This window comes from Portunus trituberculatus, chromosome 20 (assembly GCF_017591435.1).
Source record: "Portunus trituberculatus isolate SZX2019 chromosome 20, ASM1759143v1, whole genome shotgun sequence".
Classification (NCBI taxonomy): Eukaryota; Metazoa; Arthropoda; class Malacostraca; order Decapoda; family Portunidae; genus Portunus; species Portunus trituberculatus.
Genome location: NC_059274.1, coordinates 14,161,790 through 14,174,090, shown reverse-complemented (window position 1 = coordinate 14,174,090; position 12,301 = coordinate 14,161,790). Strand labels below are relative to the sequence as shown.

At 40.9% G+C, this 12,301-nt stretch overlaps 2 protein-coding genes across 11 annotated transcripts in view; both read right to left on the bottom strand.

Moving 5' to 3' along the window:
- Positions 1-12,301, bottom strand: part of LOC123506465 (lys-63-specific deubiquitinase BRCC36-like) — an 18,393-nt gene that overhangs the window by 4,343 nt on the left and 1,749 nt on the right. The window contains exons 1-5 of one of the 6 annotated variants that reach the window (XM_045258569.1): positions 5,948-6,025; positions 1,490-1,624; positions 1,154-1,252; positions 619-724; positions 443-531 (exon numbers count right to left, since the gene is read on the bottom strand). In XM_045258569.1, the coding sequence (XP_045114504.1) occupies positions 443-531; positions 619-724; positions 1,154-1,252; positions 1,490-1,624; positions 5,948-5,995 (477 nt within the window). In that variant the 5' untranslated portion in view covers positions 5,996-6,025. Of the gene's footprint in view, positions 1-442; positions 532-618; positions 725-1,153; positions 1,253-1,489; positions 1,625-2,827; positions 3,071-3,106; positions 3,371-5,947; positions 6,026-12,301 lie in introns of those variants that run through there. The other 5 variants (XM_045258571.1, XM_045258573.1, XM_045258572.1 and 2 more) reach the window with 5 other exon arrangements.
- Positions 6,473-12,301, bottom strand: part of LOC123506467 (dual 3',5'-cyclic-AMP and -GMP phosphodiesterase 11A-like) — a 9,750-nt gene continuing 3,921 nt past the window's right edge. For 2 of the 5 annotated variants that reach the window (XM_045258576.1, XM_045258577.1), the window contains exons 2-9: positions 11,110-11,177; positions 10,423-10,612; positions 9,380-9,447; positions 8,747-8,839; positions 8,388-8,438; positions 8,132-8,212; positions 7,227-7,334; positions 6,473-6,587 (exon numbers count right to left, since the gene is read on the bottom strand). In XM_045258576.1, coding sequence (XP_045114511.1) covers positions 6,474-6,587; positions 7,227-7,334; positions 8,132-8,212; positions 8,388-8,438; positions 8,747-8,839; positions 9,380-9,447; positions 10,423-10,477 — 570 coding nt within the window. In that variant the 5' untranslated portion in view covers positions 10,478-10,612; positions 11,110-11,177 and the 3' untranslated portion in view covers position 6,473. Of the gene's footprint in view, positions 6,588-7,226; positions 7,335-8,131; positions 8,213-8,387; positions 8,439-8,745; positions 8,840-9,379; positions 9,448-10,422; positions 10,613-11,109; positions 11,178-12,301 lie in introns of all 5 variants that reach the window. The other 3 variants (XM_045258579.1, XM_045258580.1, XM_045258578.1) reach the window with 3 other exon arrangements.

Sequence of the window (12,301 nt, the reverse complement as noted above, 5' to 3'; positions counted from 1 at the left end):
TTCACGAATAAAAAGATATGCAGCTGCAGCAAACTTCACATTTGCACTCATGGCTACGGTCGGGAAGAAACTGAATGACAGTGTTGTACCACGGAACGATGACACGACACAGGGATACATAACAAGTGGGTACAACACCCTCTTACACCGTATCATATCACTGGGCGATACGCAATGATGAAATGATATGTGAAAATGTAACAAGTGTGTATGCGCCTTAAGATACAAATATTACTGTCTCCCTTTTCCTGATAAATACTTCTTGTTACTTCACAGTCTCCTGCATCTCTCACTTCTCAATTTATTCTTATTGACTCTATGGTTAAATCAATATCACATCCAAAGACTAAAATTGCATGTTTCAAATTAATCTGCCTTTTCAACTTGATCACCCTCACATTTTCTTTTCAGTTCATCACTAACAACTAACATTATTTTGTACCTTGGTCTTTTTGTCTTCATTATAGACAGAGAAGATGAGTCCTATGAAGTGACTGTCCATCTGCTGGTAGCCAGCCTGAGTCTGCAGATCTGGAAAGTTGATAAAAGAATAAGGATACTGAGGTGTACATACAAGACAGATCACATCAGTGCTTTAATGACAGAAATACAACCCACCAATATCAGAAGGCCACACGGTGATGTGAGGGTGTGAATGGTACCAGCCGACAATGTGTAGTTCCTTTCCACTTGATGCTGACATTTGCTCTGCTCTCTGTTGTGCCTGTTGGTGGACATGTCACCTAAGAAATTCTTTCACTGTGTATTTATGATTTAAGGTTTATATCTATATGTGTCAGTCTATATATATGAAGAAATGATGATTGATTATTTGTAGCTCATAGTGTTCTTTCCAATGCATGAGAAAGATTTGCTATAGTGTGACCACTAAAACCAGGATTGTGATCCATTAAGCTATACTAGCCAGAGGCTAGAATATTTACTTTAAATTACAGAATTAGTATATATTTACCTATCTGCGATGTCTTACATATACATTACAGCAATCACACCTCGCTGATTTAGGAAGTATGGCACCGAAGCACACTGGGGAATATCTGCACTGATCCCAACACAACCCTGGTTTTTAGTGCTCGCACTGTAGCTTACAATGATAATGGAAAGAATTTGCGATACAATATCTATTTCTCACCTCAATTAGCATCTCTGGAGATATTTCTACTCGGTCCTTCCTCTTGTCTGACCTCCTGAGTGTCACGGCTGAGTGGATGTCACACACCACTTCTCTTCCCTAGGAGTGTATAGCTACCATTAGTAAAACATCATAAAAATATTGCTTCCGCACATAATGTAATAATGTAATGCTATGAGCTTGCTCACTCACTCACTCACTCACTCACTCTTTCTCTCTCTCTCCCACTATGCATATCAAACAAATGTAAATCAAATGATATTACTATTTACACATAAAAAGAATTGCCAACTCTCAATGCATTTCTCTACAATTACAGAAAAAAATCAACACTACCTCACTGAATTCCCCAACCAGCAGACCCATCACCTCCTCCTTCTCCGTGGTGAGGGCGTGGTGGAGACACACGAGGTAGGCATCCACTGCCAGGCGGACCTGTGACACCCACATGGTTCTGATGGACAGACGTTGCTGGAAACAAGGATCAATTTGAACTTTCACCCAACCAACAAATCTCTGACATGACTTATGGGCTTCTGGTGAGGAATGATTTATGTACATTATTTCCACACCAAATGTACAATTTTCGAGTCATGACCGTTTTTTACCAACTCTAATTTATGCCTACTCCTTATTCCCATTGATCTTGGGTGATCTGTGGGAACTCATGGTTTTTGTGTGAGGGAGCATTGAGTCAGACAGTGTGCATTGCAAAAGAGGTTGGAAATAAACAAAATCACATTAAAAATCTCTGAAATTATTTTAATGGTGACGGCAACGGTGACTACGGTTGCAGCAAGCACTGCTTTGTTAATGTTGAGCAGCGTTGCCAACGATTCACTATCCCTGGATTTAAGACCATTGCAAAAGCTGTCCCCTGATATGAAATCCAGATCCTCCCTACGATTTATTTACCAACCCCAATATTATAACCTTCTAACTCAGACCACCACACAACAGTTACTATAACCAAACCCAATGTTATAACCTTGATATAATGCACATCACAAAATCATTGGTTAAATGAAGCTACAAATTGTCAATAAAAGCATTACAAGGCCCTTTAGGAGGTTATGGCGTTAGGTTTGGTTAACAACGCTTTGGGAAGGGTCCAGAGGGGCACAGCCACCCCAGGTAGGTTTTTGTGTTGGGGTTTGTTTAGTAACCCTTGTGGGGTCCAGGGGGCCACATGATTTGGTTAGTTAGCAAATCCTTGGCAACACTGTTAAACAATAACAAAAACAACGCTCGCCACAGTCAATACAGGGGCCAAGCTTCCTGACCTGACCACCATCACAGTATTTTCACAGATTTTTAATGTGACTTTGTTGACTTCTTACCTTTTAGCAACACACATTACTCAATTTAATGTTCCCCTCCCAAAATCTTCGATTTCCCACAGATCCTCCAAGATAATTAGGAGTGAGGTTGGCATAAATTGAAAATGAAAGTCATAACTCGAAAACATTCATTTGCGATAGAAATGACATACCAACAAAACACTCACTACAATTCTCACCAGAAAACATCAGTCACACCAGAGATTCAATGGTTGGGTAAAAGTCTAATTTGACCGAAACCAAAAAACGTAAAACAGGAAAAAAAATAATGATACAGTAAACATTAAGAATACTCATTAAAATCCAGGCAGACACAAAATTTTCTGCTATATACTCGTGATTCTGTGGGATGTGGGTTGCGCAGAACTTCTTTGTATGTGTACATCATCTGATCAATATAATAATGCCACAGTCTCACCCCATTAACCAATTCATCACCAGTGGCCACTACACATCACCTACTACTGATAAGGCTAGTGTCAGATGCTATCTTGTCAGTCTTTCATCAGTTGCCATAGATATCAATCGCAGACAGCAAACCCTCACACACAGATGCCCCACCTACCCAGCACTACCACGCACTTCTCAGCCCTAAAATCCAACCAATAATTACCAAGTGAAGGCTGGACACTTGTGGTCGCCAGGAGAGTGGACAAGTCAAATGCTATGATGCTAACGACGGAGAGCAGAGAACAGTTCAGTGTGATGGGAGTGGAAACACGGGCAGTGGAGCATGAAATGTTGGATGGTCTCAGGAAGTCCAGCACAAGGGACAGAACGGGTCAGGGGACAGACGCAAGCCTGGCAGGTGTGGTGTGTTGTGTTGTGGCCCAGGCGGAGCAGTAGTGGTGGGCAAGTTCCGGTACCAGTACCTGTAATACCGGTACCAGCCTTAACGGTACTGTACCGGTAAAAAATTCCGTACCGGTAAATAGCCTAAACGGTATTGAGCAAATTGTATACAGCGTAGAGGTGGCTCAAGGCGAGCGGTGATGGGTAAGACAGTAACATTGAGTCATTCTCACTCTCGGTACCGCTCCACACTACTAAATGCGCCGGCATCATTTCTGGTATCGCTTGACGCTTGTACCGTCTAGCCTCTGTGCCGGGACTCTGCTGCTTCCTACCGCTAAGAATGAATAATGTGTCGGCACCACTCGGCGGATCGGTGGCCGGGACGGGTGGCGGTCTGGCGGACTGGCGTTTAGCGGTGCAGTAACACTGCAGTTGGCTGGCATTTTACCATTGCATTTCTACTTCTACTACTACTACTACTACTATTACTGCTACTTCTATTACTACTACTACTACTGCTGCTGCTGCTGCTGCGCGTGTGTGTATATATATATATATATATATATATATATATATATATATATATATATATATATATATATATATATATATATATATGTGTGTGTGTGTGTGTGTGTGTGTGTGTGTGTGTGTGTGTGTGTTTAAGGTATGTGTTTAAAAGTGTATAACAGCAGAGAGAGAGAGAGAGAGAGAGAGAGAGAGAGAGAGAGAGAGAGAGAGAGAGAGAGAGAGAACCTACAGGGTTATATGAAATTTAGCAACATTTAGGCTAGGCTGGGAGGCTGGGAGTGGGAGCGCTTTTTTAAGGGAGTTGCCGGTTGCTTATTATAGTTACCAGTCTGCGATCCCACAGAAAAATCATAACTTTATAATATGCTCGATTTATTTTTATATAACACAAGAACAAATATGATAAAACAATAAAAAGATAGGAAGTTGCACAAACAAATTTATTGACTACGTGTTTGAAGGTTTGACCGGATCCGTGGTTCACAATGAAAAAATAAATAAATAAATAAATTTTGCTGAAAAAAGGACAGAAAGGGACAGATTTTGACTGTCCTTTTTTGCAAGAAAACTTAAGGACAAACAGGCTCAAAAAAGGACAGACTGTCCTTAAAAGGACAAAAATGGTAACCCTGGTTCACTACGGGTTCCGACCACTATGAGCGGAAGTGTTTGGCAACAATGTTAAAAATATACTCATATGTGTATATATTTATGTATGTATGTACGGTATGCATGTATGTATGTATGTATGCATTTCACGAAGCAGTTTTCCTACCAGTATTTCAAACAAAAGTGACATCTGCCATTCTTTTTTAAGTGGTACCTAGTTGTCATTAGCTACAGGTGCCTCTGACGTAACAGCTTGCCTGCGATCCACACTCCACCTTCCCGTCTGTCCCCCACTCCGTCCCCTCCCCCATGTTCCTCATATCTCCGCCTCCAACCCCCACCCTCTCTATCTATTTATCTCTCGCGCCGCTCCGCTCAGTACCTATCAGCTGAGACACTCGCCTATTTATTCTTTAGTCTCAGTCTCCACTCCACCTAATATTTTTCCAGCCATGGATTGCTGTGTGAGCCTGGAAAGCTTGTATCCCGGAGTAACAGTTTGTAAGCTCTCAGCCCAGAAACTACGGCAAAGGGATTCATTAGTGCCTTTAAGGCGGCGTCACACTAGCACTTTTCCGTCTTCTTTTTCTGTCAATTTTCTGACGACTGTCAACTTTTGCAGACGGTGGCCGTCACACACAAGCTTGCTTCCGCCTTTGCCGCGCTTGTCGATTGTAAACAAACATGGCTTCTCATTCACCCCAGCAAGCCGCGGCTTTTTTGCACCTTATAATGTAATCAGCTGTTCTGTGATCCCAAAGGCAACGGTGTCCTTTAATACTCTCTATGAGAAATTCGTCAGTGTGTTTTGTCCACTGCTCATCTTGGCCAGCTACTTGGAAGTTGCCTTGGAAATATTCAAAAGCGTCGCATATTCGCACTCCCCTGGAAATGTACACAAACAACTGAGGAACTTTTCATTGCTAGGCTAGAAGAAAAAAAATATGTATACAAATATATATATTCATCAACTCATTTAAATTTCTTGTCATTATAATAGCATTCTTCCGTTTAACAACAACAAAAAAAAAATTAATAAAAGTGTTGATTAGAAACCATAGTACTTATTCTGACTAAAAATTTACGCTAGACGAAAACGATGCGGAAAAAGTGCTAGTGTGACGCCGCCTTTCTTAAGAACTGAACAAGATTATTACACACCAATAGTTAACTGCTGTGTGTGTGTGTGTGTGTGTTATAACTCTGATTTTTTCAATTACTGAGGCAAGATGTTGAAATGCTTAACCCTTGTTTTAGTCACCATTTGCTGACCTTCCTACCACTGGTAAAACTGTTTGGAATGAGACATAGAAGAGGAAAATGAAGAAAAAAAGATTAATTTAATCTTTTACAAAGCAGAGATTTTTATGAGAGTCTAGCACAAGAAAGAGTCCAAAGAGCTATAGGTACTAAAGAGAAAAATTTTTTCAAAGAATGAAATGTTTAAGGATATGCTACAGTCACTCTGCATCTCTCCTCCCACCACTACCCATTGCTCTTTAGTCCTTCAGTGCCTCACCTCTGAGTTGAGGATCATCACTGCATGGTTGAAGTGGTGCTGCTCCATGGTGTTCTGAGTGCCGTACAGCAATGCCAGAGCCAATAGAAATTTGGAGGATAAGAACATAAGCTTATGTTTTTATCTTCCACATTGTTCTTGGCATAAATACTGCAGGAACTCCCATGCGTGGGCCAGATGGCCTCTTGTAACTTTCCTCTTTGTGTTTTCTAGAACACACAAAGAGGAAAGTTACAAGAAGTCATCAGACCTACACATGGAGTCCCTGTGGTACTTATGCCAAGAGCAATAAAGTATGCATACAGATAGGAAATAATTCATAATTTTAAAAGTAAGACAACAGGAGTCAAAATGATGCAGACTTTGAGTTGTATAAGGAGATAGGAAAGGATTACTTATTTAAAAATAAGATAACTGAAGTCAAAATAGTGTATAGATTTTGAATTATACATAGAGATAAAGAGAAAAAGAAACTACCGGACTTGAAACTAAGACAACTGGAGCCAGAATGTTGTGAAGAGATGACTTACTTCTCCTGAAATGAGTTATTGGTGCCACGGTGATCCAGGTCATGACACAGACACCCAACAAACATCGCCAGACACTCCACTTCCTCAAAGCTGGACATCACATTGCACGTCTGTCAGAAGAACAACAAGCTAGAGAGACTGAAGCAGGAAGAGAAGGATAAAGATGGTGAGATGATAGAAAGGGGAAGGAGGCAAGAGAAAATGAAGATGAAGTGGAAATGTTAGTTGTGAAGAGACGCAGGGAAGGGGAAGAGGCAAGGAGGAAATGAAGATGAGAACTGAAGGGGTAAACTGTGAACAAATACAGAAAGATGAAGAGGCAAGGAGAAAATGAAGATGGAAGTAGATAGGTAAACTGTGAGGAGAGACAGGGAAGGAAAAGAGACCAGGAATAAATGAAGCTGGAAATGGAAAGGTAAGCTATGAAGAAACTAAAGAAAAGGGAAGTAGCAAGATAAAATATGAGTTCACTATTAAAAATCTACAACCCAAGTAGTTGTTATGTTTTCAATCTCCCCAAGATGACTTAAACACAGCTCCAAACAGCTTCTCATATGTTTGGGTGTTGAGTATAGCTGGTAATTAATGAGCTATATAACTACCACTAAGCACCATTCGCTCATTCGCTCCTTGATATCCTCCCTCACCAACACAACAGAAACACAACAACACCCTCTCTTATGTTTTGCTGTCTATAATTCCTGGCCAAAAGACACCCAGGTAATTGTAGCCTCAATCTTCCAAGTCACCTTCATGATGGCAAACATGTTGTGGGCGACATTGAAGGCATGTCTCCAGTTGTGGTAGGTGACGTTCCGATAGTTCCTCTTGACAGTGATGAGACAGCGCAGCAGAGTCTGTGGGGGAAGGTGTGGGATGAGGGTAAGATGTAAGGACGATATTACTGAAAAAACACAGACCAATAATGTGACTACCTCTCCCCTCCATGTCTCACCAAACACAGGGACAGGCACTGGTGAAGTACAATACACAAAAGATGAAAACATGTCTCCTGTAAAATAATAATGGATATCCTTCAAACACAATTTCAGAGTATTTGGGAGAGGTGTAGGCTGGTGAAATGTACAGAAGATAAAAGTATGTCTCCTGTAAGTTAATGAAGGAAATATTCAAGCCACAATTTCAACAGAGTATTTTCTAAGCTCTCAGTACTGCAACATCATCTTGAAAACTAGCCTCTTATTCCCTTGACTATCCAGTGCTTATAAAAGAAGTTCCTCATCAAAGGATAAAGACACAAAACTAATGTAGTCAATCAATTTTACAGGAAAAATTTAGGAGACAAAGAGAAACTGAGCCTCAATCATGGGTTAATTTACTTCTTACACAGTTGTTCTTCCCTCTCACAGTATGCATTTCAGGAACATGCTTATTGCTCATACAAAGACACTGATAATCTGAATACCATGTTAATAAAAGAAGACATATATACACACATCATTAAGCAAGTTTACTTCAAATCCTGCACACCAAAACTAAGTACATACGTTCAAATAATTATGACTAGGTAATCCCTCCCTACCCAATCCCCTTGTCTGAACCTTCCTTTCTCTTGACTTCCACTGAACTTGTACTCAGTTTTAAACTTGGAGGTCAGTCTGAGGTCAGTGAACATCCTGACGGCAGCAAGTACCATCTGGTCCTGAGTCAGCGAGAAGTCATCGAAGGTCAAGGAGCCGAGATTCCACTTGCTGGCGTCTGGAATGACCTCACGCTGCAGAGAGAAGGAATGAGTGAGGAAGTCAATGAGTAAGTTAATGGGATGAAGAAGTGTAGCAGTACGAGACCAAATAAGTTAAGATGCAAGGATGTAGGAATAATAAGAGGGAGAGAAAGATGTATGAATAACAACATAAACTGAAAGAATAATAAAAGCAAAGGAATCTTACCTGAAGACAAACCACCTCATCACCAGAAGCTGTGGCATGATATGACAACACCTGCAGGTAGAAAGAAGGCACAATATATTAACTATACATGAAAAAAAAAATTACAATAAGTCAAAGCAATGATAAAAAGTAAAAACTAAGAAAAATGAAGTACGTACATAAAAGAAATATATTTAGGTCACATACAATATTATACCTATTACAGAATATCACTGTACATACTAATGAATCTGTTTTGATGTAATAGTAATAGTAGTAATAGTAGTAGAAGTAGAAGTAAAAGTAGTAGTAGTAGTAGTACAGAATAACACATGGTAGCAGCATCAACATGTATTCAAGGTCCGTAAGTGCTCCCTCACCTCAATGGCCACCTTCTGCCTGGCCATGGCTTTCTCCAGTTCATTGTACATGAGTGTGTTGTTGATGCCTAAGCCACAGAAGATGGTGAAGGCCTGCAGGAGAAAGAATGATGAGAACACTTTATCTACACATAAGCTCACCTACATAAAGTAACAGGACCCTCTAGAAACCATGGCCCTTAATTTAGGAACAAATATACCTTCAATCACTATTTCATGTGCCCATTTATCACCTTCATATTCATTTTTCATTCATGTGTGTATTTTCATTACTAATTCAAAGTCTCATTATGCAAGGCTAGGAGTATTGTGTACAATATACTGTGCTGGAGTCGTGCTGTAAATGTAGATATCCAGCAGTAATATGTTAAATTTCTGGGGGTGTAGTACAGTGGTCCATGAGACTGATCTCTTTCCACCAGGGGATGACAAGGCTAAGAGTGTGAATGAGTGTGTGGAGCTTTCTCTGAGACACACTATGGTGGACTGCTGTCATGGTGTTCTTTTTTATACATATGAGAGGAGGATTGGCCAAGGGCAACAAAAATATAAAGAGAAAAAAAGGTCCACTCAATTGGCAGTCATCTGATCGAGCCGACAGTACAGATAGATAGATTGTTCATTCAGGCTCACCTCAAAAAGCTGCTCATCATTCTCATCGAAGGGCTGCCCATTCAGTTTGTTGATGATCTTGGCAACACCTGGAGGGTAGAGAAGCACCAGGTGACACAGAGGAAAACAGTCATGGGTGTGAGAAGACAGATGAGGCAAATGATAAATAAGAAATGTAACTCAAACCAACCAAATAAATACGATATGCTGGCTGACTATGTACTAACACACTATTAACTATCATACATGTACAGCTGAGGATAAATTACTACTAGATTTTCCTACTTATTATTCAAGAGATCTAGCCAGGAAACAAAAATGCCATTGGGAGTCGTCACTTTTAAAAAGAAAATTGTTCATCTTCTTAACCTCTACAGTACTGGAATGCATTTTTACCACGAGTTTTGGGTACAATGTGATGATTTTATTTACATCAAGAAGAGTCTATGCACGTCAGAAGATTAATGGTCACGGTCTTCACTATTTTAATCCCCACATGAATTTCTGAAGGTGTATAAGATCACAAAATAGTAAGCAGAATAACTATGAAAATGTGTCATGGTACTGAAAGGGTTAAATACACAGAATTAACCATTTTGTATCATAAATCACAGGAAACTAAAAAAGTGAGTTCAGTAGAAGAGGATAGGCTCATTTCATGCCAGATTAATTCCTTCCTTCTAATTCCTTTTCTTCTCTACCACAATTTCCTCTTTCCTGTTTCCTTTATGACTTCTTTCCTTCTCTCAATCCCAGAAATTACACTTATTCTATTCTCCCTTTTCTCCTTATCTTCTCTCAGATTCATCCTTTTCTCCCTTAATATTTCCCTTCACCCCTTTATACCTCTCTTATTCTATCTCCCTCCACAAACCCCAGTATTCACACTTATCTCATATTTCCTTTTCTCATTTTTATTTCACATTATTCATTTCTTCTTCACCCTTTCCTTTAATTCCTACACACTTTTCATAAACCCTCTTCCTTCACCAATCCCATTCATACCTATCTTATTCTCCCTTTTCTTCCCCACATTCCCCTATCCTTCAGCAATTCCAACCTACCACCACACTCACCAATAATCTGGAAGTTTCTATTCCTTATGGGCATAGCTGGCATAGACCGGACATTGCCAGCACTGCCCTTCTCCACCTCCAGACACTCAGCAATGTTTAGGTTCTCCCTGTCGAGGCAACTTGTTCAGCCAGGTGCAGGAGGTGCTTGGCCATCTCACTCGATCCCACCTGCTTGGCACTGGACGGCAAAGAGCAGGTAAGAAATAAAAAAAAAACATGAGAAAAGGGAAGCTGTAAGAGGCCACCAAACCTACTTACATGTTGCAATTCCTTACCTATCATTTATCATCACCAGTTTGCATTATCATTTTCATTTTGAATTATAACCACCACTATCACTATCACCATCACTATATAGCACCACCATCTCCACTACTTATCACCTTCATGCTCTCATTTTCATAACCTTCATACCCTTTCCCTGGTAAACTCTGGAACTCCCTACCTGCTTCTGTATTTCCATCTTGACTTGAATTCATTGAAGAGGGAAGTTTCAAGACATTTATCCCTTACTTTTGGCTAACCCTCTCAAACCTGCACAGGAACTGGCAACTAAGTGGACCTTTTTTGTTTCCCTTTCTGTTGCCCTCTGCCAGTTTTACCTCTCTTACATAAAAAAAACACTCATACCTATCACCACCACCACTAGTCATCACCACACACATCACCACTTACTTATCAGTGCCTGGGCCAGTCACAAAACAGTTTAGCTCGAATATCTTGGAAAACTTGACATTCTGCTTCTGTGGGACAAGAACCAGAACAATATATAGGTAAATTAGAAAGCAGGGGAATGAATACACATGGAAAGTATATTGCTTAATTTTTCTTTCTCTTATATTTTTGGCATGAATTTATTTTAGAAAGCTGCAAATATACTGACTAATTCAAGAGAGAGAGAGAGAGAGAGAGAGAGAGAGAGAGAGAGAGAGAGAGAGAGAGAGAGAGAGAGAGAGAGAGAGAGCTGTATGTACCTTACAAAAAGAAAAAAAAAAAAAGATTGGGAGAAGAGGAGAGGTACTTATCAGGGTATGTGAAGGAAGGGAAGGGGAGGAGGGACACAGAGACATGGGAAGGTGGCAGTGGTGGATAGGTGGATAGCTGGAGGGGTTCAGAAACATTCAGTCCATGCTGTAACGGTAAGCATCGCCACAACGACAGCATACATGGATCAGCATATGACTAGGATAATAAAGAGACGCAAGACATGAAACGTATATAGAACGGTGAAATAACGACACACACACACACACACACACACACACACACACACACACACACACAGTCTGAGTCCTATCCGAAGATCTGTCTATGTGCTCTGAGCTTGTTCCGTAATGGGGAAAGCTGGCTGGGTGACTACCAGGCGACCATAGTGAATCACACACACACACACACACACACTAAGTACCATGAAAGAAAAGGACACACACACACACAAAGCCAGCTGGTGGGCTCCCCAATAACGAAAGATAAGGCAACACACACACACACACACACACACAGAGTCCTATCCGAAGATCGCTCTATGAGCTCTGAGCTTGCTCCGTAATGAGGAAGGCTGGCTGGGTGACTACCCGGCGACCATAGTGAATTACACACACACACACACACACACACAGCAAGTCAGTGGTTAGACACACACTTCACAAGCCAGAGGACCTGGGTTCATTCACCAGCCGGGTGGAGATATTTGGGTGTGTCTCCTTTCACGTGTAGCCCCACACACACACACACATGTAAACAGGAGTTGTGATCTTGTTGTCCCGGTGTGTGGTGTGTGCCTGGTCTCAGGCCTATCCGAAGATCGGAAATAATGAGCTCTGAGCTTGTTCCGTAATGGGAAGGCTGGCTGGCTGTCTCCGTCACC